The sequence below is a fragment of the Pollachius pollachius genome (genome assembly GCF_949987615.1).
Source record: "Pollachius pollachius genome assembly, chromosome: 19".
Taxonomy (NCBI): Eukaryota; Metazoa; Chordata; class Actinopteri; order Gadiformes; family Gadidae; genus Pollachius; species Pollachius pollachius.
Genome location: NC_136952.1, coordinates 15,603,009 through 15,627,800, shown reverse-complemented (window position 1 = coordinate 15,627,800; position 24,792 = coordinate 15,603,009). Strand labels below are relative to the sequence as shown.

Below are 24,792 nucleotides of genomic sequence, written 5' to 3'. Positions count from 1 at the left end.
TCAACCAGATCCTATGCCAGTAGACTCCGGGGTCGTTTTCGCCAGATACAAATTTCCCAGCGGCAGCTGGAGGTGGGCCGCAGCCTGACAATGAACACCGGTGTCAAAAGGATCACTGTTTGGTTTTCTGTTTTTCTTTTTGGTTGGGTCCAAACAGACCAACTGAATTTGCTCTAGACCAAGGTTGGCTAAGAGCTCTTGTCCACTTTCTTCCAGCATTTTCTTCCTGGACTGAACGAGTCTAAAGTCCAGGGTTTTGATCTGTTGTTGTGTACAAACTCCTCTAGACATAAATAACCAAAGCAAACCAAATTGGGTCATTCAATTTAATATATGCATTTTTGTTTCTTTGGATACTCCCATAAACAGCGCATCAAAGTACCTTTCTGATTCTCAGTGCTCGCTACACACAGATGGTAGATAGGTAACCTTCAGCGTGAAGGGCAATCACACAGAGAACCCTTGCTGCTGCTCAGACCATAGAAACATTGAATTAGAACAAGGTCAAGGTCCATGACTCTCGCCTCTCTCTTAAAGCATCAATGAACACACACACACACGCACGCACGCACGCACGCACACACACACACACACACACACACACACACACACACACACACACACACACACACACACACACACACACACACACACACACACACACACACACACACACACACACACACACAATGTGTGTGTGACAATTTCTTTATTTTTATGTTTTGTATCTTATTAATTAAAGTGTCTTCAGTATGTAGAGAAGTGCTATATAACTAATTCGTATGATTATTAAGTAATGAATCAACCTTGGGTCTTTATTGAAGTTTAAATCTTAACATTGAGCTTTTCCACTAGATCCTTTGCAGTAGACTCCCGGGGTCGTTTTCGCCAGATGCAAATTTCCCAGTGGCAATCTACTGAGAAAACACATTCCAGGTCGCTCTGACTTGGTAGCATTTCACATCATGTGGTTCTTCAAAGGCCTTTAAAGCAGCGGCGGTCTCAAAGGGCTTCACAGGCACACAGTTAAGATGAAACGTGGTGACTGTGGAGCGGCAAAAGAGATCCACCCCGGCAGTCAGCCAGTCATCCATACATCCTTATCTATCCATCATTCATGAGCCACATATATATTAGTGTATTTCTTCATGGGCAGGACAGTGAAGACAGACAGGACAGTGAAGACAGACAGGACGGTGGGGAGAGGCTAGGACAATGAAGACAGACAGGACAGTGAAGGCAGACAGGACAGTGAAGACAGACAGGACAGTGAAGACAGACAGGACGGTGGGGAGAGGCTAGGACAGTGAGGACAGACAGGACAGTGAAGACAGACAGGACAGTGAAGACAGACAGGACGGTTGGGAGAGGCTAGGACAATGAAGACAGACAGGACAGTGAAGGCAGACAGGACAGTGAAGACAGACAGGACAGTGAAGACAGACAGGACGGTGGGGAGAGGCTAGGACAGTGAGGACAGACAGGACAGTGAAGACAGACAGGGCAGTGAGGACAAACAGGACAGTGAGGACAGACAGGACAGTGAAGACAGACAGGACAGTGAAGACAGACAGGACGGTGGGGAGAGGCTAGGACAGTGAGGACAGACAGGACAGTGGAGACAGGCCTGACGGTGAAGACAGACAGGATAGTGAAGACAGACAGGACAGTGAGGACAGACAGGACAGTGAAGACAGGCCGGACAGTGAAGACAGACAGGACAGTGAAGACAGACAGGACAGTGGAGACCGGCCCGGCCATTCATCCATCCGTCAGTCCATCCATCCATCCATCTATCCATCATAATCGAAGCATGCAACCAACAATCCATCCTTCCTTCAACTTATCCATCTGTCAATCAATCTTTCTGATCATTTATCTAATTTATCCATTCATCTTTATATCTATCCATTCATCATTCATCTTCCCATTCATCATGAAATATTCATTCATCTATTCATTCATCCATCCATCTATCCAATCATTCACCACTTCAGTCATCCGTTGTTTTTTATCAATCCATCCATCCGTCCATCCATGTGTCCAACTTCATCAAACCGTACACCCATGCTTCAACCAGTCCATCGGTCCATCCTATCAGTCCGTCCAGCGGAGTCAGGCTGTGTCCCAGAGAGGGAGTGTGAAGAGGAGGAGGAGCAGCTCTCTGCCTCTCCACGGTCCTCCAGCACTCAGATAAAAGGAGGGCGAGACGGGGACGGCGCAGACCAAGGGCCAGGGCCCCGTCTCTCATTAGCAGGGCCCTTCAACTAGAGGGCCAGATGTGTGTGTGTGTGAGAGAGAGAGAGAGAGAGAGAGAGAGGGAGAGAGAGAGAAAGTAGAATAAAGAAAGAAAGGACCAAATAAACACAGCAGGATGGAAAACACAACCAAACAAACAAAAACAATTCAGAAATAGAACTGAAGAACAGACGGACGCAGCGCAGGAAGGAAAAACAAGAGAACAAAATCAAGAAATAAGGAAAGGCATCCCGGAAGAGCGACGAACCAAACCAATATAGAAACCAAAGATGAAGATTAAGTCTGTGTCAATGTTCAGCAGGTTTCCTCAAGCGGTGTTCACAACAGATGTTTGGCGCAGTGCTGGAGATGAACTTGGATTGAGCTGGTAACAGTAGCCCTAATGTCTCTGTTCTCCTCTATTTATCCTCCGCTGACAGCCTGGTTCTGCTTCTGAAACTCTCTCTCTCTCTCCGGGAACGGGGAAAGGTCTAATGAAGACGATAAAAGCACCATCATTATAACTCTCACCCACAGGGTGCTGCTACAGATCTCTGTGTAATTAGCAACACAGAGGGGCTCCCAATGGACAACATGTTGGGGGCCCCAATGGTCCACAAACATCCAGACCACAAGACTGTCCTGCCCTGCTTTATAGCACAACAGCTCAGTGTTTGGCTATGCTGTCAGCACGACAGTACAGCATGTGAAACAACTGTGTTTGTGTGTGTGTATTTGTCGGTGTATTTGTGTGTGTGTGTGTGTGTGTGTGTGTGTGTGTGTGTGTGTGCATGTGTGTCTCAGCCAGTGCATCGACCCAGACACACAGAGACACACACAGACACAAAACATGCTTACAAATATACACACACAAACAGTCATATTGTTCTCAATGCAACTGGAAAAAGACATTTCGTGTTTCCTTGGTAACAGAAGAGATTTAATTACAGCTTGAAAAATAAATGCTGAACAAATTATCCGAGCACCTGCGCATTATTCTGAATTTGAAACCAATTCAAACCGCAGACGAAGAATATCTTGCAGCAAAGTTTATCTTTCTAATGTTGAGATTTATATTGTGCGTAATTGTGTAGCCATGAATCCAACCCTTCACCCAATCACCCACACATCCATCATCCGTGTGTCCATGTATCTATCCATTTAGGGTTAACGCTTAATCCATCCTTGTAGGATTCATTTACACATCTATCCATTGAGCTAGCATCCTCACTCATCCTCACTCACTCATTACCTCACTCATACACTATGGTGACCCTCACCTTCCAACCTCCTATCGTCAATCAATCAATCTATCCATTGATCCATACTTCCACATCTTCAATCCATTCATCCATCCATCCATCCATCTAGCCATCCACCGATCCATCCACTCATTCATTCACTCACTCATTCACCGTGGGTTGAATTGGTGTGAACATCCTATCTTTTATCAATCGATCCATCTCCATCCCTCCACCCCTTCACCATCTATCATCCACCCATCATCCACCCATCCCTCCACCCCTTCTCCTCCCTCCACCCCCTCTCTCCCCTCCACCCCATCTAACCCCCTCCACCCCTTCTCCTCCCTCCACCCCCTCTCTCCCCTCCACCCCATCTAACCCCCTCCACCCCTTCTCCTCCCTTCTCCCCTCCACCCCCTCCACCCCCTCCTTCCCGTCTCACCCCTCCACCCCCCCCCCCTCCACCACCTCTCCCCCCTGCCCGGTGGTACCATTCTTGCGGTAGAAGTGGACCTCCGCCTGGTACTCCTCCCTTCCCTCCAGGGCCTTCTCCATCTGCTGGGCCACCAGCTCGCTGGTATCACCGCCGTACAGGAAGCGGCAGCTGCAGTTCTTCTGCATCACCTCCGTGCGGGCGTACCCCGTCAGCTCGCAGAAGCCGTCGGAGCAGTACACGATGGGGTAGCCACGGTGACCCTGGGCGTTGCCCAGCAGGAAGTTGCTGTCTGGAAGAGGAGGGGAGAAAAGGGAAGAAGGAGGTTGTTTTTGTGTTGCTCTTGTGGAAGGAAGGACACGAGCTAGCAGGATATGACCTACATACTTGCTAGAATGGCATTATTTATATATTAGTGAGAATGGTATTTGCTATAACATTGAAATTTAATATATAGGGCATTTAGAAGACACTTTTATCCAAAGCAACTTACAATTGCTAGGTCAACAAATTCCCAACAAAATGCAACAAAGATAGCTAGGATAAGATGCTACACAATGCTAAGTGCTATTTCTAAGTGCCGGGACGTCCAACATACAATAAGTGCATACATTAAGTATTAGTATAATATATCATTATATTTAGAAATAAAAATCGCATTATATTTGCTTCATAAAAGCTAGCAGGATATTATGAATATATTAGCTAGTTGTAAGCAAGCATGATATTAACAGCTAAAGTAATGACATTTACTAACTTTGTGTATGTAAATGCTAACATAGCGGTGCTTGTTTTCAGGACCATGGACAGTTCTTCAACAAAGGACAAAAAACGTCAACTTAGAAACAGAATGTCAGACAACCAGTGAGCACGTGTTTGTTTGACAGTTGTCTCATATCAACCTTTCAATGCATCGGACCACTGTACACAGAACTACAGACCAACTAACCACATATAGTCGAAGCCCTAGCGAACCCATTGTACCCATTTGACACAATGTAAAGCATAAGCTTTATAGTAAAAATTCCCCCTGAAAACACTCAGATAGCATAGCAGCATACATGTAAGGTATACAGGTATCCTGGGCAGTGGACCAACTTCAGCCTTATCATGTGGATAGCGTCCATCCAGCAGTTGAGTTAGAGAGTCAGACTCGTCTGAAATCGGCTAGCGTTGGTTCTGCTGTTTGCAGGTAGCTCTTCATTCATTAATCTATCAACTCCACATTCCACCATCTAAAATTCATCTCTATCTATCCATTCATTCATGCACCTGTTCATCTACACTTGATTCATCCATCCATCCATGAATGGATTCATCAAGCCTGTTCAATCCGCCCATAAGACCAGCATACAAGCGACCAGAACCCAGTTCTGGAGCAGACTGGTGTGAGATGTGCTGCCGGTGGTTGTGCTGTTTCCCCGGGGATCTCTGGGCAACCAGCGCCGCGCTAATTAGTAGCCCTCGACAGAACACCCGTCCGCGGGGAACGCCCGTCGGGGTGACAGACACCCCCCCCTCCCCCCTCCCCCTAACCACCAATCGTGGGCGCGGGTGCAGCAGACGGAGAAACCAAACCGTCACACGACGCGCCACATCAGACAGCCGGCGTTTCCTGTCAGCCAGAACAAAGAGTTTGGTTTCAGACTCCTGACGTACACACGGAAGAGGAACTTTGGGTCTGCGTGCCGGGAGGAGGTCTGCAGGAAGGAAGGTGGGTCTTCGTTACAGAGGTTTGTTTCCGGAACTGTGAGTGACAGGCGATGTAAGGTGGGCTGTCAAATCCAACCTTTGGAAATCACTGTGGCAGGCTTAGAAGACACTGAAGAAACTGTGAGGTAACTGTTCCTTTTGCAGCTAACCTCAGGTATTTTGGGGTTTTGTTCGGTTCCATAGGCAGTGGTGAAGTTCTGGGTTACATAATATTTGCCCAGAATAGACACTTTGTGAACCCAGCATCAATAAATGGGTCCCTGAACTAGGCCAAGGGTATGTACAGTGATACATCTGAGATAAGGCCAGCATAGCAACACAAACACCTGTAAGGGAACAACTCTTAACACCTACCAACATATCTATGTGTCAAGAAAAATTATTTGTATAGCACAGTTACATTTACATTTAGTCGTTTCTGCAGAGGCTTTTACTCTAAACGATTGCAATCAAGGCACACAAAATCGAAATGAAGAAGCTGCACAAAAGTCAAACTGCTGCACAACCGAGTTAAAAAAAACAACGCCAGTAGTGCAGAATAGCTCTATAGCTGTAGCGCTTCACAGGGCCAGATTTAAATAAGATATGACAACAAACAAAGCAAAGTAACAATATCGATATTACCCCTGGGAGAAAAACAGATGAAGGATCTCTGAGATGGAAAACCTTTTTGGGCGAGGCTCAGAGAAGCACATCTGACTCAAGGCATGTCAAAGATTGATAAGTAAAAAAGTAAACCTCCACCCCGGGACTGTATTTATTGGAGAGGTACACACGACACTGAGGAGGGTAAGCCCTTCTGCTGCAGGAACTGAGCCCGGTGTAATTACCACACCTGAATCCAATCGGATCATTTCCAGTGTTGTGTCATTGTCTCTTCTCCAAGTAAACGAGTACATCAGCACAATTACACAAGGCAAACCTCCAGAGCACTGGGAATGTTTTCGTGAGCATGCTCTCCCCCTCTTCCTCTCTCATTATCTTCAACAACTAATCACCAACCAGACACCTCCAGGCAGGACCTCCACAGCGCTCTGCCTCCTCTGTGAACCCAGCCAGCGAGCCCCTCTCGCTTGGGAGCCAGAGGCTCTGACCTCTCCTGGAAATTATTTTGAGAGCATAAATCACTGGAAACCTTTTAGAGCCATTTAATTCAGCTGAATGAGATAGCACACAACACAGCCATCAGTTACTTGCCAGAGCACTGTCGGAAGCTGTCTTCGTGTCGTTTAAAAAGCACATTTTGGTCAGCCGGTAAACATGAGGTGTGGGCCGGCGTTCAACATGGAAGGCTGTACCTTGGAGCTGTGACTGAGATAGCACACTGTGACTGAGGGAATGGCAACTCGTAGGATTCGGCCCCATGTAACATATGGACCTATTTCACACGACAGGAAAAAAAAAGAGACTTGCTAGACTAAAGCCGCGAGCTCCCATCTATGCAAGATAGAAAGATGCTAGCTGCCACCCACACAAAACAAATAGGACGCATGATGAAACGCCCACTCATTAATAGCCGACGGCTCGCTTTGCCGGTTTTAACAAATGACACGAAAATATGTAGCTCTTAAATCGGCAACCTGCAGCACGTTTGAGTTGAGGTGTTGGAGTCTTAATGCTAGGGTTGGCCATTTTGGAGACACCAGCCAGAGTAGGCTAGTTTTAGAAAGTATTCACCTGAAAAACGCCCACCCCATCAGGCCTGCCTCAAAAGCCACTCCCAATGTGACTAGCTCCCTAGCATGAGCCATAGGTCTGCCTAGCCTTTAGGAAGACTCGGGTTATGCACACTGAGTGCACGGGCAGGTGCAGGTAGCGGGCTGGGTAGGGAGAAAGACCGGGAACAAATCAAACTATTAAATTCTGTACCGACTGACAGGTCTTCAACAGAAACGGCTACTGGATTATTGTTTTTTTTTTCATCAAAGCATTTGATTAATTGATTGCTGTCATCATGGATGTACACATGAACACAAAAAAATAGGTCTAAAATAAAATTCCTTCCCTATCTGGAAGATGATATCTATTCTTTCACTGGCATTGTATGAAAGAAATAAGTATACAGAGATATACAAACAAACTACATATAGTACAGACAGACAGATGGATACATTTCCCCTGGCCTTAAGAAAGCCAATTAGCTGAAAGAGAGGCATACAATGGCTTCTCTCTCGTCTGTCTCCCCCTCCTCCTCCCCTCTCTTCCATCCTCCTGCCTCCCCCACTCTCTCCCCTCTCTCTGTCTCCATCAGGACATTCAGCGCAGAGTTAACAAAGCCTTCTGGCAGGTGCACACACACACACACACACACACACACACACACACACAACACACACACACACACACACACACACAACACACACACACACACACACACACACACACAAACACACACACGCCAGACCCCTCACCCACCACCATCGGGCCGCTTAGCCTTAGGTTGTGCTTAAGGAGTGGGGGCGCTGAAGTGGTAGGGGGCTAATGTCAGATGTTCTAATTCAAATACATCCACACGCCCAGACAGTAAAAGTCAGGGAAAGGTCAACTGAAAAAGAAATAACTGAATGTACGTCAACACCATATGTGCTGACCACGGACGCACGTGAACTCTGACCTTTCAGTGGGGGAACTGGGAAAAATGCTGCCTTTCAGCAGTTTATGGAGCATTGTTATGAATGTGAAACACACACACACACACACACGCACACGTGAACACACAGACACAGACACAAACACATACACACACAAAGACAACATAGCAGAAACACCGATTTTGCCTAGAGCTCAACACTCAACCATTTCCCTCATGTTCTCTCCTCGCCTTGCAGCCTAATGGAGAGGAAAGAGAGGGCTTGTTTCTCCCACGTAAACATATCTGTCTGCTGCCATCTAAAAGCACTGTGTCGTCTGTTATCTATTATTTGAATGATGTTATTAAGTGGTCCTCATGTTGTTTAGCATAGTGTAGTCAATCCAGTCAACACAACTGATTCAACTTCGTACTGCATGTGCTGTTAAATTAAACAGCATCCAGTCAGTTCTGCATCGTTGCAATGTTTAATCAAATTACAATCGTCATGTACATCTTTCTTTCACCATTTCAATAATCTATTTATAATAACTCATCAATGTTGATTGTAGCCTGTGTTAACTTTAATCATGACTTTACATTGGATCCACGTTGAATCTTATTGGCTCATGGGGACCAGGAAGACCTTATATCAAGCTATTACTATACTTCAATAGCTTTTATATGAATGCATTGGATATTGTGTCATAAAAGAACATACAGTTTCCATGTTAAGTAGAAGTAACAGTAGTAGTATTTATTAAATACTATACTAAGGATCTGTCAAATAAGTCGTTTTTCGATTTGATGTGAGATTTTGTGTGTGAAAAGTATATTTTTATAGTCTTCATTTGAAATTAAAAGAGACAGTTCAAATACACAAGTACATAATACAGAAAGTCAACATCTGTGTCAAGACTGAAGGGCTGTGTGCTGTCAACAAATCCCAGCCTCAGAAACAATTCAACCAAAGAATTCTCTTCAAACGGCTGGATTCGGTCCATTCACACGCTTCCTTCTACAAAACAATAGCGCAGCTGCACATGCACGAAAAAGTTTAGTCCGTAACGATTGGTTGACGTGGCAAAGTGATTCCGTCTCTCTCTCGAACGCCCCAAACGTTTCAGCCTTGTCCAACGCATGTGGCGGGACCTGTCTCCGCGGCAACGGGAGGATGCTATTTAAAGATGCGGGCAGCTTGCCACTGTTTTTCTTTTCCTCGAAAGCTGAAGCTTGGTGGTACTTTTGAAATCGGCTCGGGAGGGGAGCAAAATAATTGGCAGATTCTTCCAATGCACGAGTCATGCTGGTAGCGGCTGGCGTCCCCTGGACCCCGATCACAAGGCCACCGCCGTGGAAAGCCTGGCTTAATGGTCAACATGAAGAGCACCTGGAGAGGAACCAAAGCAGGCTGGGACAGATCAACTCTTCACCATCACTCTGCTTTGATTTGAATATTTGGTTGGATTCCGTTATGGTAGCCAGTTAACCCCGTACTAAACCCAGTTAACCCAGTATGAAACCCAGTTAACATATTATGAAACCCATTCAACACATTAGTCAAACAGTAGTAGGCCAAGTCATCAACGGAGTACTAATCAACCCAGTACTAAACAACCAAACTTAACTTAACCCTGTACTAAACTAGTTAACCCAGTACTCACCCAGTACTAACCCAGTACTAGTATATCCAATATAGCCTCCATTTCCCATCTCTCTTGTTAACCATGTTGGTACAAAAGAGCCTGGGGGAGGGCCCTAACAGTCTGGGCAGGCCAATCAGGTGGCACTTGAGCTGTGATTGGGCGGGTTGGGCTTGACACTCCTGGAAGGGTGAAACGGGCAGCTTGATGGGCCATAAGTAGTAACCAGTTAACCCTGTACTAAACTAGTTAACCCAATACTAATCCAGTACTAACCTAGTTAACCCAGAACTTAACCAATTAACCCAGTTATAGCCCACAAGTAATAATTTAACCCTTTTATCAACTAGTATACTGAGTACTAAACTAACCCAGTCCTCAACTAATTAACTCAAAATCTAACCCAGTTAACCCAATAATAACCCAATACTTACTTAGTTTACTAAACTTGTTAGCCCAGTACTAACCCAAGTAACCAGTTCACCCAGTACCCAACTAGTTAACCCAGTACTAACCTAGTTAACCCAGTACTAAACTTCTCAACCCAGTACTATTGCTAGAGCTACATAAGATTGATGAGCTGATTTAATTCAATAAATTACATTCACAGATTAATTAAATCATAGCTGAATTTAATTTACAGCTGCACCACAAAGTGTGTGTGGTGAACCTCTGGTAGAGATCCTTCTAGCATTAGCTGGAATTACAAGCAAAACAATGGCCCTCCCACCCCTACATAACGCATTGTAGTGAGAGGATCAGCGGTGCAGCGCTGGGCTGGTTTGAGGCATGCTCGGGGAGGGGAGAATGGGCAGAACCAACACGCTCACAAACACAGCGGTCCCCTGGCACTGGTATAGAAGGCTCCTCCCGCGGGAGAGCAACAGGTTTCAAAACAAAGACACACAGCGCTCACAGACAGCGGCTTAATGGCCATGTTTAAGACTAACAGTCGGCCTGCGAAATAACAAGAGTCTGAAAGGGAGAGACAAACGTGGTGGGATGTGGTTGAACGAGACTTCGGAGCGGCGATAGGCAGCTCTCTCAAGCGAGGTTTCAATGAAAAAAAAATAATGATTGATGGGTTGTTTTTGCAATGTATGAATCTAGTTTTAAAGCGTTGTAAACAGGGTTTAGGGTGGCTAGTCTTTGTTGCGGTGATGAGGCAAAGGCAACACAAACATGATGCTGGTTCTGTCTGGCTTGTCCTTAAAGAACCTTGTTTTGTAGGTTTACGTTATAATCTGTATCTGCTTTTATTAGTTTTTAATTGGATCGTTTTTTAACATTACATCCAACTGTATCAAAATAAGCTCTCCTAAAGGAACTCGTGAATGGACCCCAATTGATCCGAGATATCGTACGGAAACCTAAAAACCCGGGCTGGCGTTTGGCCCCGAGTACGAGAGCGGCGCGGCGGGGCGGGTGGGTTATCTGGGCGGGGGGCAGGGGGCTGCGTACTTACGGGTGCCGTCGAAACGTGTGGCGATGGTGTCCAGGAAGGTGTTCTGCGGGGCCAGGAGCCCCTTCATCACGGGCATGACGATGACCCAGGAGAGGGTGGAGGTGGTCCACTGTCCACCCGCTGCTCACACCATCACCGGGGGGGCCCGGGGGTCCGGACTCTGAGGAGAGACTACTGCCAGGAGGAGGAGGAGGAGGAGGAGGAGGAGGAGGAGGAGGAGGAGGAGGGGGGACACACATCTAAAGTCCACCACCAGCACCACCAGCAGCAGCAGCACCGGCAGCTCTTCTTTGGTAGCCCAGCCCCATGCGTTGGGTGGAGAGGGACGAGCGAACGCTACACGGTTCAATCAGACAGAAGTTAGTTTCAGCCCGGCTGTTTAAAAAACACTGGTGGTCTTGTATAGCAGATCCGAGTCGTTGTGAGAGTGTTGCTGCTGGTTCAAAGGACTTTGGATGTCCAATTAATCCCAGTCCCTTATCACAGAGAGAGAGAGAGACAATCCACCAGCGTGTGTTCAGTAGAAGTTATCCTTTAGTCTCTTCAGGGTTTCCCTCAAACACCGGTCCAGAAAGAGAAAAAATCCATAAGAATTCCTCAGGTTTATTATTCAGCAATGTTTCTCTTCTCCTACTCTTTGTCTGTGCCTCATCCCTGACACACGATGTGACCGGGGAGAGACTGAAAACATTCTTCTTAAGCCTCTCGCTCTGTCTCTCTCTCTGTCTCTCTCTATCTCTCTCTCGCTATCTGTCTCTCTCTGGCTCTCTGGCTCTTGCTCTCTCTCTGTCTCTCCGCGCCCATCCACTCCTCACAGCTCAGCCAATTGGAGTCTTTGCTTTCCTTCGCTTTGCACTCACTATAGAAACCTGTTCTCCTCTGTGTCTCGGAGGGAGGAAGGAGAGGAGGGGAGGGGAGAGAGGAGGGAGGAACCAAAGGATGCCAAAAAGATGGGGACAGGTGTGTGTGTGTGTGTGTGTGTGTGTGTGTGTGTGTGACAGTGCCATTACACCACACCGTGGCGTTATCAGCGCTGGGTTTTGTGCGCTTGTCTGCTATAGGCTGAGAGATGGTTTACCTTTAAAAGAGTTTCCATCAAAGAGTCCCATTGTGTCCACCCTGACCCTATTCTTTTTTTGCTTCTATTGTCTTTCAAAAGAACACAATCCATACATAGCCGCACTGTGGCACTCAAGGTGCAAGGTGCGCTTTGTGGGGGAAGGGAGAAGGGAGAAATCTCCTACATTCGGTTGGGTACATGCATATAATATCATACAAATAAAGAAATTTAAGAAATTACTCTTATTAGATATGAAACATCCCTAACACAAGCGACAGACAAGCCACTGTCGTTTATTTTGGTATTTTGCAGCAATGAGCAGCGTCCATTAGGATTAGTGATATTCTAGTTGACAATAATCCACTTCGGAAATGGTTGTTTTTTTTCTTAGAGAGAGTGAGCACGGCCCATCAGACTCTCTTTATCTCTCTCTCTCTCACACACACACACAGACCCATGTGCATTCAAGACTACCATCGGCTACAAGTAATGACAGTCATTACCGCCCTAGATATATAGTGGAAGTAAAACAGCAGCACAGTATTTATGTTGCTTCCTCAAACACGTGTTCAAAGACGGGGCTCAAGTCACAGCATCATTCAGCGATCCTCTTCATACACGGAGAGAGAGGGAGAATTAAGAGTCAAGCAGCTTAAAAGAGAGGATTAAGTGGATCAAGCGTGATTTTTCTTCATGAGAACCTCCAATTCAACACCGTTATTTATTTATTTTCCCTTGCTAGATCGAGCAAGCTACACGTCGTATTAACGCAACTTTCGGCGACATATTTGCCAAAAAAATTTAAATTAATCAATTGTTTGGAAAACCAAAACATCTTTGTTTTAGTTATTTTGCCGACTGAAGATACCCACGGAAACTATTTAAGCTGATCTGTCCCGCAATGGTCAGAAAGGCATTTTGTTGTCTAGACGCACTAAACATTACCACCTCAAAACAAGAAACAGAGCGTGCCACCAAAGATCATTATCCCACTTGACTCCAATATCTGTGATAAGCCACAGGGATTTTATCCTCTCAGCTATTAGAGGATTGCTTGTAGTTTAAGAGTAAGTTGGAGATAGTGGAGAGGGGAGGTATGGGAGAGGTGTGGGAGAGGTCAGGTTGGGGATAGGTGAAGCAGAAGAGCATGGGGGAGAGGGGAGGTTAGGGGGAGAGGAGGTTAGGGAGAGGGGAGGTTAGGGGGAGAGGGGAGGTTAGGGGGAGAGGGGAGGTGGGGGAGAGGGGAGGTTAGGGGGAGAGGTGGGAGAGTGCATGGGGGAGCATAGCTAGCTCCTAGCGGTGGCTCTGGCGCTAAAGGAGCTGATAGATCGGAGGGTGGATGGTTCCCCTCGGCCGCTCCTTGCTGTGTCAGTTTGAGCAACACACCTGACCTCCAATCTCCTTTCTCAGTGTTTCCCAAGTGTGGGGTCTTGATCCTCACTGCTCACCCAAGACCAGTCTGATTTGAATTTGAACCTGCCTCCAGCATAGCTCTCAGGATCATAAAAGCACGCAAGCTTCTCCACCACGGCAAGGTCACAGCATGCGGAGAGGTACTTATGCAATGAACTAATGCCTAAGTGTTGTGGGGGTGAGACTATTCAATAGAGACCCATTACAATACATTTAGATCAACATGACATAAGAAATTGATAATGTAGGAAAGCGCAGAGAATTGTGCATAATCATTTGCATGAATGTACCAAAGCATTTGCAACTTGTTCAAAGAAAAGAGAAACTGTTTTTTTTGATGCGCACAAGTGACACAATGATGCGAAGATTGAACAGATAGTTTTGAGAATTTCAATGCTGATCTGAGAAGCAAAGCAGTTAGCGTAGTGCAATGTAAATGAGGTACCTTAATGTGAAAAATGAGTTAGCAACACAGTTGACAAAACAGAGAGGTCGGGGTCAAACAAGGGCGGGGGGGGGGGGGGGGGGGGGGGGGGGGGAGCCGTATCAAGACAAATCGGAGGATGATAAATAATCAGAGCGAAGTTAAAAACCAGGGTGAGATGAAGGGAAAACAGGAAATAAAGGACGGGAAAGAGAAATAATTGATTTAATCGTGATTTGATAGCTAGAGATGAAAGAGAGAAAGGTGAATAAAGATAATGACAAATAGAAAAAGTGCAGTTTTATAGCTAGAGGGTAATAAACATAGTCACACAAAAGCTTGCGAGGAAAATAAATGGACAACCCCAGAAGGATATCTCATAAGACAGACACGACGGGGGAAAACAAGGACGAGAAGGATTGTGCAAAGTTCAGGAAGCGGTCAAGTGCAAGTCACCTCTGACCTCAGCAGGTGAGCTGCGTACTGACAAGTGTCGGCAGGCGGGTGAAAGAGAGGAGCGGTGAAGACAGAGGCCCGCTGACAGAGAGTAATGTTTTCCCTCTCAGGTTCTGGTCAGGTCCGGGCAGCCCCGTCACCACCATCCATTTTTAATGCCCCCATTGTCCTTTCTCCTTGTACTGCACCTATCTCCGCTTGTCACTAATAAAGAGGGCGATCCATTAAACATGCTCACAAACCACCACCCGGATCCAACGCTACACGGGGCCGCCGGCCGCACAGTCCTAGCGTAGCCATAGCTGTAGATCAGCACAGGATCCATAGCTTCATAGCGCTCCGTGTTTGTTCTCTGACATAAAAAAAACAAATAATATAAAAATGGAACAAAGACAAAGTTAGTTTTCAAACTGCTAGCTAGAAGAGGTTGTTTTATTTATTAATAAAATTATCTTTGTGAAGCTGATTGGCCGATTTACCGTTTTAGTTTGAAGTTGATTGGTTTGATTATAACAAGTCCAGTTTTAGCATCACAGCTGGTGCTGATGTACTTCGTTGTGTACTGGGAACAAACTTTCTTTAGGGCATACTTGGGAAAATAGCAAGGCGTGCAGATTTGTCAGAACCTCAATTCAGTAGAACCTTCAGCATAATAAGCTCTGACCCGTTTTCTAGAACACTTCTAAGTTTAACATATGGACCCTCGCCTCTGAAGTTAAGTAAACAGAGTCCTTGTAAATGAAGGACGCATAAACAGTAAAGGGATTATGGGGACGTGGCCCCGTAATCCTGTGTGTGTGGTAATAGTGGTCACAAGAAGTGATAATGGTGTTGAATAAGCTGTGGAGTGACTGAGCCTTCAGTTATCTAACCTTGACTGGCATCAGAGGATCTTACCGTGCAAAGCCATTGAGAAATCAGCCATTCTCACAACTTTGTGCGGTTCAAGATGAACAAATGACTGACAGATGCCCAGATGGGCACCACTAGATCACTGATTGTTCACAAGTCCCCAATCACGTGAATCCCAACCACAACACAGTGACCACCACATGGGTGCATTCAAATCCTCAACCCATACAGAGACGGCAGTTGACAGCTGTTTCTGCTAAAATGAATTGCATACGTATATTTGTGACATTTCACGGCACCAGCTGAGCCAAAAAAAAACCTATACTGAACCAACTGCTCTGGAGGATCACTACAGTTTGTCAGTAAAATTATTTGAATTTTAAATAAACGACCATCTAGTCAATACTGATGATTCTGGATAAATTAATCAGCCATTTCTCACTGTACCGTTTTTCTATATTCTATCACTAATTGGACTTGAATTCCAATTAGGAACCAAGTGTTTAAGATCCAGACGGTCCCAAGTCCAGCCTGGTGTGTGTGAAAGGTATCTCGTTGGTGTGGGTTTCACCAATTAAGCTGCTCTCACTCTCTCCCATTTGGAGTAATCACACCGCCCGCCCTGCCGCTGAAATAGGACGCGGGCTAAAAATATTAGCCCAGTTTGTGATCGCACAGACCTGCAGGACAGAAGACAACTACATACAACAACACGGCCGGATGTAAGAAGTCTGTGTGAAGGCAGAAGTGGGTTAATCACTGATTCCATTGCTGATTCAACATATACATCTGTAATGTGAGAAGAGATTGAGATACAGAGACAGAGAGCAACAGACAGGGACAGACAGAGAGAGACTGGGACAGACAGTGACAGGGACAGACAGAGTAAGACAGAGACAGAAAGACAGAAACAGACAGGGTATGACAGGGACAGAGACGGACAGGAACAGACAGGGACAGAGAAAGACAGCCACAGAGAGACAGCCACAGAGAGTAAGACAGAGACAGACAGGGACATAGACAGACAGGGTTAGACAGTGACAGAGACAGACAGTAAGATCTAGACAGACAGGGTTAGACAGACAGCGACAGAGCAACAGGGACAGACAGGGACATTATCTTATTGCATCATTATCCATTTTTCCTCTTGGTTCAAAAGCTAGAAAATGGAAGAGATTATTATTCCAGAGTAATAAATAGTGTATTAAAAATGATGTATTATATACCCTCACCTTCTGAACCAATGCATATTGACCAATATCTTGTCACTATGTGGTATTATGTAAGATATAAGGAAAAAATATTTATTGGATGAGTAATCATTAAGAGTTAACACCTCCGAGTTATCTAGTGGTGTTGGCGCCCTCTGCTGGCCTGTTAGCAACAGTGGGGTAAAGTAAGAAACGGTGTGGGTATCGGATTGACTCGGCTGCTAGATCGACTCGGGGTCCTAGATGCGCAATAATGACGCACTTACTGTAAACGCTGTCTTTTAAATGCGCAAGCGCGTTTCATTCATTCCCATGTTATTCTCAAGTATTAATGATCTCCTTTTGTTTTCTAATCTATGAATAATAAACTAATGTACAAATTATTGTTGCCTATACTTGGGTAATATATAAAAGAAGAATCGGTTAACTCCATTCACTGAACGGGGCGATCCACTTTATTTCCAGCGCTCCCAACACAGAGTCAAAAGAGCGACCCACACGCAGACATTTCCGTTCTCCTCCTTCAGAATAATAGTCCCTAACAGGAACTGGGTTACATATGCATTCATCAGTGCTTTTAGACGTGTTTCCAATGGCTTTGTTTGTGCGAAAGAAGGGGCTGCGTTCAATGAAATCAAAACCAAAACGGATTGAGCCTTCTTTTTATGTCCATGATTGAGCCCCGTTTATAAACGACCCTTCCGGGTCATACGATACGTCATCTATAAGCGCAGGACCCCGAGTCGATCTGGCAGCCGAGTCAATCTGGTACCCACAACGGCAGTAAAAGAAGGATGTCGGATTCCAAGAGCACTATAAAACGGGTTGTAGCTAAGGCAAGAATAAATGGCCATAAAGAGAGAGTGCTCTGTGAAAATACATGTTCTGGCTGACTGCCTCTGTATGAGCCAATTTAGATTGCATCAACAAAGGAGCTGATGAGATCGGGGTCAAACCAACACCATCACATGCTGATCTTCACATACACAATTTAAATTCCATACAAACGTTTGGTTGTAAATATTTATATAATTGGTTATAAATATTTGACACGTCTGTTTCAGCAACGTTACGTCTTTCTACGCGTATTGCGTTTCCCAATCTCTCACATCATACCAGTCACAACATACTCACTCACTCACACTCTCTCACACACACAGCCGGCCGTTTCAGCGCCCTAGGCGACTTGACATCAACTTGCGCCCTGGACTGGTCTTCCGAGCGGGGGGGGGGAGCTACGGTGACGGTTTGGGGGCGCCCTAGCAATTGCTCCCACGCCCCCTCCGTTCTCCATTTGTTTCGTATATTTTAATTGACTAAGGCCGCCACCAGAGGGCGCCCCCAACGCATTTGCCGCCCTAGGCAATCGCAGAGGACGCCTATGTCGAGCGCTGGCCCTGCGCGCGCGCACACACACACACACACACACACACACACACACACACACACACACACACACACACACACACACACACACACACACACACACACACACACACACACACACACACACACACACACACACACACCATTAATCTCTCTACTGGGAAGGCTTTGGACCTTAGTTCCTCAACGTTCACATTTTTTCTGTAGAAAGTGCTTCATGTTTCATTAAAAAGTTTTTTTCGAAATCAGATATATTATTGTTATTATTAGAACTCAGCATGTTCTCAATGGAATCAATCCAGCAGTTTTGGAGCGGAGTGTCCTGGCATATTGAAGTTGTGGGTTTTCATGGTATCCCAAGGCCAGTGTTTATGAATACTTTTGCGTCCTGACGTTCCATCCAGACGCTCTGACCGCGGCCTCCCCTCCGCCGCGGCGGACTCAGGAAACGGTCTTCCCCAACAGGAAGAGGGCGTCGTCCTTCCTGCGCAGCACGCGCTGCATCTTGAAGGTGTTGGGGGAGGTGCCGGAGTGGTCCATCATGCGCTCCCTGAGCTGGGCGAACGCCCCCGCCGCCACCAGCTGCACCCTCATCGGTCCGATGCTGCCTTTGGTCCGGAACGACTTGTACACGGCCGACACCTGCTGGAGACAGTGGTCCAACTGGGGACCAGCACCAGGACACAGTGAGGACCCCACAGTCGGCCTGGGTACAACCATCCCATGAAGATCATCTCTGACCCCTCTCATCCAGCACACCACTTATTCACACTCTTACCATCAGGGAAGAGGTACAGAAGCGCCACAAGTAAAACATCACGCTTTAGGGATATCTACAAGCTATACAAGCTATACGCCACTTGAACGAGCACTAAGCACTTTACGGTCTTTATGGTCTACCTCACTTTGCAGTTTTTGCACTACTGTACTGTACTTTACTGCTGCAATTCTCTGCGAACCATGCATTGTGTGTTTTTTATGTGTGTTCATAACTTAAGTATGAAGTGTTGCACTCCTTGTTATTTATGTGCCGTTTTTGGCTTTTTGTCTTATGTTGTATTGTTATTGTTGCTGTGTGATACATGTGAGCATACCAAAACACATTCCTATCAACTGTATTTTCTATGTTGTTGAAATGGCTGTAATAAACTTGATACTTGATACATGATGAAGGGCTTACTAGTTTGAAAAAATGGCCTTGGCGCTTTTATTTTGGAATTGTGTCCATTGCCGAGTTTGTGTTGGTGATAAGAAATGACATTCATTCATGTACGAGATGCAAAACAGTATTGTATAACCGCACCGGCATGGTTACAACGATCCTATGAAGGCCTTTCTATTTTTTTTTTTTTTAATGGCCATGGTGCTTTTATTTTGCAATTGGTTTCATTGCCCTGTTTGTGTCGGTGATAGGAAATGGTATTCATTCATGTATGAGCTGCAAAGCGATATTGTATAACTACACCGACATGGTGGTGATATGGATTTTGATCATTTCATGTCGTGCTATTTACGGGGAATTGAGATTTGTTTAACGAAAGACAAGAATAAAATCGAAAGTGAAGTTAATCATGATGTACCTTATAGCGCTGCTCCTCTGTCAGGTTCCTGAGGCCCTTCAGCTCCACAAACACCTGGTAGTGAGGGTCGCATCCACCTACAGAGTCCCCTGCACACCCGTAGGGAGGCACACTCGCACACATTAAGACCTACACACAGACCTCTCACACACATTCAGTATCTAATGTGGAGTTTTAAACCAAGTTTACAAATTGAAACCAAAGCTCAAAAGTGGAGAAAAAGGAGAGATCCTACCTAAACCCTTATCTAAATCGAACCATTTAGCAAGTAGCAAAAACTAAAACATTTGTAGGAGGACACCTGTAACAAAACAATTTCTAGCTGAACATCAACAGATAACTTTATTTTATTTATTTTTTTACTCCCCTTCAACTCTTCTCAGACGATAGCAAGGCTGGTTCTTTCCTTCTTTCCAGCAAGACCTAATCAGTTTGACAAACAACGAATCAGAGTTGAAGCTTGATTATACTAAATTACCCAGAATGCCACTCTCGACGCAGCTGTAGTCCACCAGCTGAGCCCCAGGCCACTGGACCAAGGCCTGCTTCAGGGCTTCCAGAAACACCACCTCAGATACCTTCTCCCCACGCAGGCTGAGCATCTGGCCACGCCTGGCACACACACACAAGGGTTACAATACATCTGGAATTGGAAGCTATATACACTAACACACAGTGCGCCTTTTCCATATGCATGTCCTGGATTGGCACATGTGAAGGATTGGATGAGAGACTGAGTCTTGTTTTCACATTGGAGAACGCTTCACACATGCGATCCAATAGTGTGAGACTAAATTAGCACAGCGTGGTTTGCAATCCAACGCCGAAAATGCAGATGGAAACAGGTTGTACTTGTGGTTGTCTGTGTCTGTGCGCGTGTGTGTGTGATTTCCGTACCTGTACTTAAACTCCATGATTGGACACTGGTTGTGGAATCCGACCACCTTCACGACGTCTCCCAGCCGGTACCTGAGGTTGGTTTGTACAGTTAGAAGTATTGAGTGGATTCAGTCGCCTTGTGAGACCATCCATCACGTTTGCGCATTTCACAATTAATAGGAATATCGGTCTGGTCTTGGTTGGGGAGCAATTGATTCGCACATATATATCATTGTTCAAAAACAGAGCGATTACGACGGTCTCACGAAGCAAGAAATATGTGTGTTCATCCTTGACCGACAGTTGAAGGAACCAACCCACCCACCTGTAAAGTCCTGAGGCGTTGGTAACCACCAGCTCATAGCTCTGCCCCTCCTCCACCTCTCCAATCAGGAGCGGCTTAGGAAGCTCCGCCTCCAGGCAGGCTTCCGGAAGGAACTCGCAGAACATGGAGCGTGGGCAGAGCAGGTAGTGCCTGGGGGACACCTGGGGCCACAGGTTCACCCCGATCAAACCTGCAGGGGCCCCAACGGCAGCCAAACAGTTATATTGTGTGGAATGGAAGTTGCTCTTTGAGACACTTTATATTAGCTACATTATGAAACTGTAAATGTTTCTCTATGTTCCAATTTCTTTGCCTTACAGTATTTATGTGTAGATTCTGTATTAGTATTTTTACTTATATTTTATTTTCTATTCTCCATTTCGTATTAGTATTCTTCTATCTAGACTGTGACATGATCTGCATGACATGCCCAGCGGGGATTGGTCCGGGGGGGGGAGGGGGGGGGGGGGGGGGGGGGGTGTCTCTCCTACCTTCCGTGGCAGCGTAGAAGGGGGAGTACAGGTCCACGCCCTGGCAGTAGTGCTCCCTCAGCATCTCCCCGTAGATCTGGTTGGACCCAGAGTCCACGGCCAGCACCAGGTTGAGCCGGGGCCACAGCCGCCGGGCGATGCCCCTGAAGCCCTGCTGGAAGTGGGCTCGGAGCTGCTCCGCCCTCTCCGGGTCTGGCTTCAGCAGCTGGTCCAGCTCCGCCCTCAGCTGGGACCCCAGGCCCAGCGAGGGGCTCAGCCTGCCCACCTCCACGTCCTCCACCAGCTCCTGCCAGCGCTCCTGAGGAACCAGGCGCATGGCGTCACGGTACGCCGTTGGGTTCCCTTGACTAAGCAGGGGAGGTGGAGGCTGAACCTGTTAACTAACGCCCTGTAGGGGATCAGCTGGTAGCGGCCCCAGGAGTCCCACCAGCAGACCTAAGATACAGGTCATTCCCTCTGGGTCACTCTCAACCCACTCTCCGGTCTGTCCATCATTCGCCTGGAGCAAGACTTGGTTGGACACAATAAGAACCAGTCCATGATCAAGTTAAAAAGGGTAAAGAAACCAAGAATTTGTATTCCTCTGTAACCTTTCCATAATGATAGAATATAATCTGAGACTTGCACTGGCAAAACCAAGCACATGTATAGCACCTACATTGAAGGGCGCTATTGGCCCAAAGGATTACATTGCAGACCATTTTATCTGGAATAAGGATTCAGCGTTCTCGCTCAATACTGGACCAATGTCAAAAATATTTGTCTGCATTAGTCCCTTAGGCCCAAAATGATGGGAAAATAAATTGAAAATTCCCCAACTTTTCCTTTAAGTTGGAAGTTATCACAACCACGATATAATAACCAATCAAACTTACCTGTAAGGTAGTGAAGGCATAAAAGAGGGTGGAGGAGAAGTTGGACTCTAGGGTGCCTACGCTAGGGTCCCTAAGAGCGAACAGGAGGTGGAGATACAGGACATCCCGCTCACTGGGTGCCTGAAAGAGGGAGAGACGGAGTGCTGAGGGAGCCGGGTCAGGACATTGAGGGTTACCTGGAGGGCAAGAGTTATCTAGGTGTCACCTAGAAAGTGGGTGTCGCAGGTTAGAGTGGGAGTTACCTGAGAGGTGCTAACTCTCTTGTTATCTGGGTGACGGCTGAGAAGTGGGGGTCATCTGAAGGGCAAGGTTTAATCTATGGGCTAACTGGGTGCCACCTGGAAAGAGGGTGAGCGGGGAACCCTGGTACATTCAGATTCAGAAAACTTAATTTATCCCAAGAAGAGCAATTCCTTTGAAGGACAGCTTGTTGCCTGGAAAGTGGGGGTCGCCTGAAGGACAGGGTGCTACCTAGGTGTTTTCTGGGAAGTGGGCGTCACCTGTGTGTTACCTGGAATGCGGGTGCTGGGGTGGTGTAGAGGTTCATCATATGCCGCGAGGAGGCGGGGCTAGAGGAGTTGGGACCGATAGGAATGCCGGCCTCTGATTGGCGGAGAGTGGGATTGTAGAAGAACTTTGTGGTGCGTTGAAGACTGTCGGTCCCCGGAAACACCTTACGCATCACGTCTAGAGCCACACACACACCCTGCGGACACACACACACACACACTTTCAGCAGACTCGATACTCAAATGTTTGGCGTTCATAACTTGAGTATGATTTTAAAGTCACTTCTACGTCAGAATCCTAAAGTTAAGTGACTTGAGGTGGACTCTTGGGAGTGGGGGTGGAAGGCCAACCTGCATGAAGAACTCAGTGTTGGTGTCCCCGGTGCTGAGCAGCATGGCGCTGGCGGCGGAGGTCCCCGACGTCATGGCGAGGATCAGGGGCCGCTCCGCCAGGATGACCCGCTCCTCCCCCGCCGCCACTCGCCCAATCAGCTCGCGGTAATGCTCGTAGGTGGTCACCGGGTGGCGTGCACGGAACGTGCTGACGTCTGCGGGAGAAAAGACGATGACGATGACCCTAACCAATCAAGGAAGCAATGCCCTGAATGGTCCGAAATTAGCTGGGTTGAGTCTAAAATCGAATTGGTCTTTTCAAGGCATGCAGTCAAGCACAGCAGATAGTCTCACAGGCTTCTCCCTCACTAATAACTGATATATGGCTGTGTCATTTCTAACTAATCGCAAACAATTTATATCTCTTTACAAAACAGCACCCATAGTTCATATCTTGTTTTCTATACCAAATGCTGAGTAGACGACCAGTCAAGGACCTCGCGGGCAAATAATGAAATAGATAACGATACACCCTGTCATACTTGAGTCAGAGTTTAATTCAACACTTCCTTACCTTTAATCGAACTAAAGTCGTAGCGCTTTCCATAAAGCGTGTCTGTGTTTTTACGGATACGCTTCAGCAGCGTCTCCTCCTGCAGCCGCGTCACGTCGCGCGTGTCGGCTTCAAGTTTGTTTCTCTGCCGCTTACCCAACCAGCCGACGACCTTTATCGCCAGATATTGGCTCACCAAGCTGTTAACTGTCCGGTCGTTTCCTTTCACTTTGGACCTGATATCCCTCCAGATGAGAGCCATTCCGGCCGCAGAGAGGATGCCAAGGGCGGTCGGGAGCAGCGGCGGCATTCCTAGTATATAACAACAAGGGAACGTGTTATATAGTGAGTTACACAATTAGTGTAATGCTCCATCTGTGTCATTAGGGGGCGACAATGTACATTACAAAGTTACAAGATGAGTTGTAAAGGGCTAACAGTAAGGGGCTGTAACTTGTAGCCTACTTTATACATAGTGAATTACGGTGACACACAAGAAATGAGGACTCGTATATATTATTCAAATATATCAATTGAATAAGAAAATAAAGCTACTGAACATATACAGATGATATATCCAGGGTGCGATTTGCCGGTGGGGATGGTGGGGATTATCCCCCCCCTCTGGTTTACACGTCCTACCCTCTGCTGAATTATTTTTATCCTCGGTGGGGATAAAAATTATCCCCCCCACCCAAAGTATTTTCACCATTACATCGTAATAATTAACAACCAAAATACACAGGGTCCGTCTTCATTTTGAAACATTTTAAAATGTTTCTCAAAATTATCCCCCCCTCTGGTTTTTTCACAAATCGCACCCTGGATATATCTTTATATATCGCCCTGCAAGTATATTTGAATCACATCCTGTAAGAATCCATGGCATTTCCGTTGCCATATATATTTAGAAATGTAACATATGCGCTTTAACAGGTTATTATATAGTGTAGTTAAAGGCACGTACCATTTATTTGTGCAATGAAAGCAACAGCGATGGAAAGAGTTGCAAAGATCAGAGGCAGCACATTATACCTCATAATATCTGCTTTATGGTGTACGTTCCAAGGTTTAGTTTAGTTTCACATGGTTAGGATCCTAACTAGGAGTGAATAGGATGCGGATGTATAACTACAGAGG

At 46.3% G+C, this 24,792-nt stretch overlaps 2 protein-coding genes across 3 annotated transcripts in view; both read right to left on the bottom strand.

The window, feature by feature from the left end:
- kcnh4b (potassium voltage-gated channel, subfamily H (eag-related), member 4b) overlaps positions 1-11,381 on the bottom strand; it is a gene marked incomplete at both ends in the record, with an annotated part of 43,554 nt that extends 32,173 nt beyond the window's left edge. The window contains 2 exons of the mRNA XM_079757152.1: positions 3,974-4,207; positions 11,306-11,381. Coding sequence (XP_079613278.1) covers positions 3,974-4,207; positions 11,306-11,381 — 310 coding nt within the window. The remainder of the gene's footprint in view (positions 1-3,973; positions 4,208-11,305) is intronic.
- A 5,829-nt stretch (positions 11,382-17,210) lies between these two features.
- On the bottom strand, positions 17,211-24,792 carry ghdc (GH3 domain containing). Of its 2 annotated transcripts, XM_079757434.1 has the most exons (11): positions 24,620-24,792; positions 23,674-23,964; positions 23,118-23,314; positions 22,769-22,963; positions 22,258-22,377; positions 21,383-21,680; positions 20,892-21,081; positions 20,585-20,656; positions 20,166-20,299; positions 19,688-19,776; positions 17,211-18,770 (listed from the first exon to the last, which is right to left on the bottom strand). In XM_079757434.1, exons 1-11 carry the CDS (start codon positions 24,690-24,692, stop codon positions 18,549-18,551), a joined length of 1,881 nt encoding a protein of 626 aa, XP_079613560.1. In that variant the 5' UTR covers positions 24,693-24,792; the 3' UTR covers positions 17,211-18,548. The 2 variants fall into 2 exon arrangements, with proteins under 2 accessions (XP_079613560.1, XP_079613561.1); XM_079757435.1 differs by lacking the exon at positions 24,620-24,792 and having other exon boundaries at positions 23,849-23,957.

What these genes read in the sequence shown, in the direction of transcription:
- ghdc (XM_079757434.1), bottom strand. Translation starts at nt 24,692, where the DNA reads ATGAGGTATAATGTGCTGCCTCTGATCTTTGCAACTCTTTCCATCGCT. An exon ending in CTTCTACGCTGCCACGGAAG is followed by an intron (nt 21,082 to 21,382) that starts GTAGGAGAGACA and finishes GGGCCCCTGCAG; the next exon opens with GTTTGATCGGGGTGAACCTG. An exon ending in CGTCGAGAGTGGCATTCTGG is followed by an intron (nt 19,777 to 20,165) that starts GTAATTTAGTAT and finishes ACGGGTGTGCAG; the next exon opens with GGGACTCTGTAGGTGGATGC.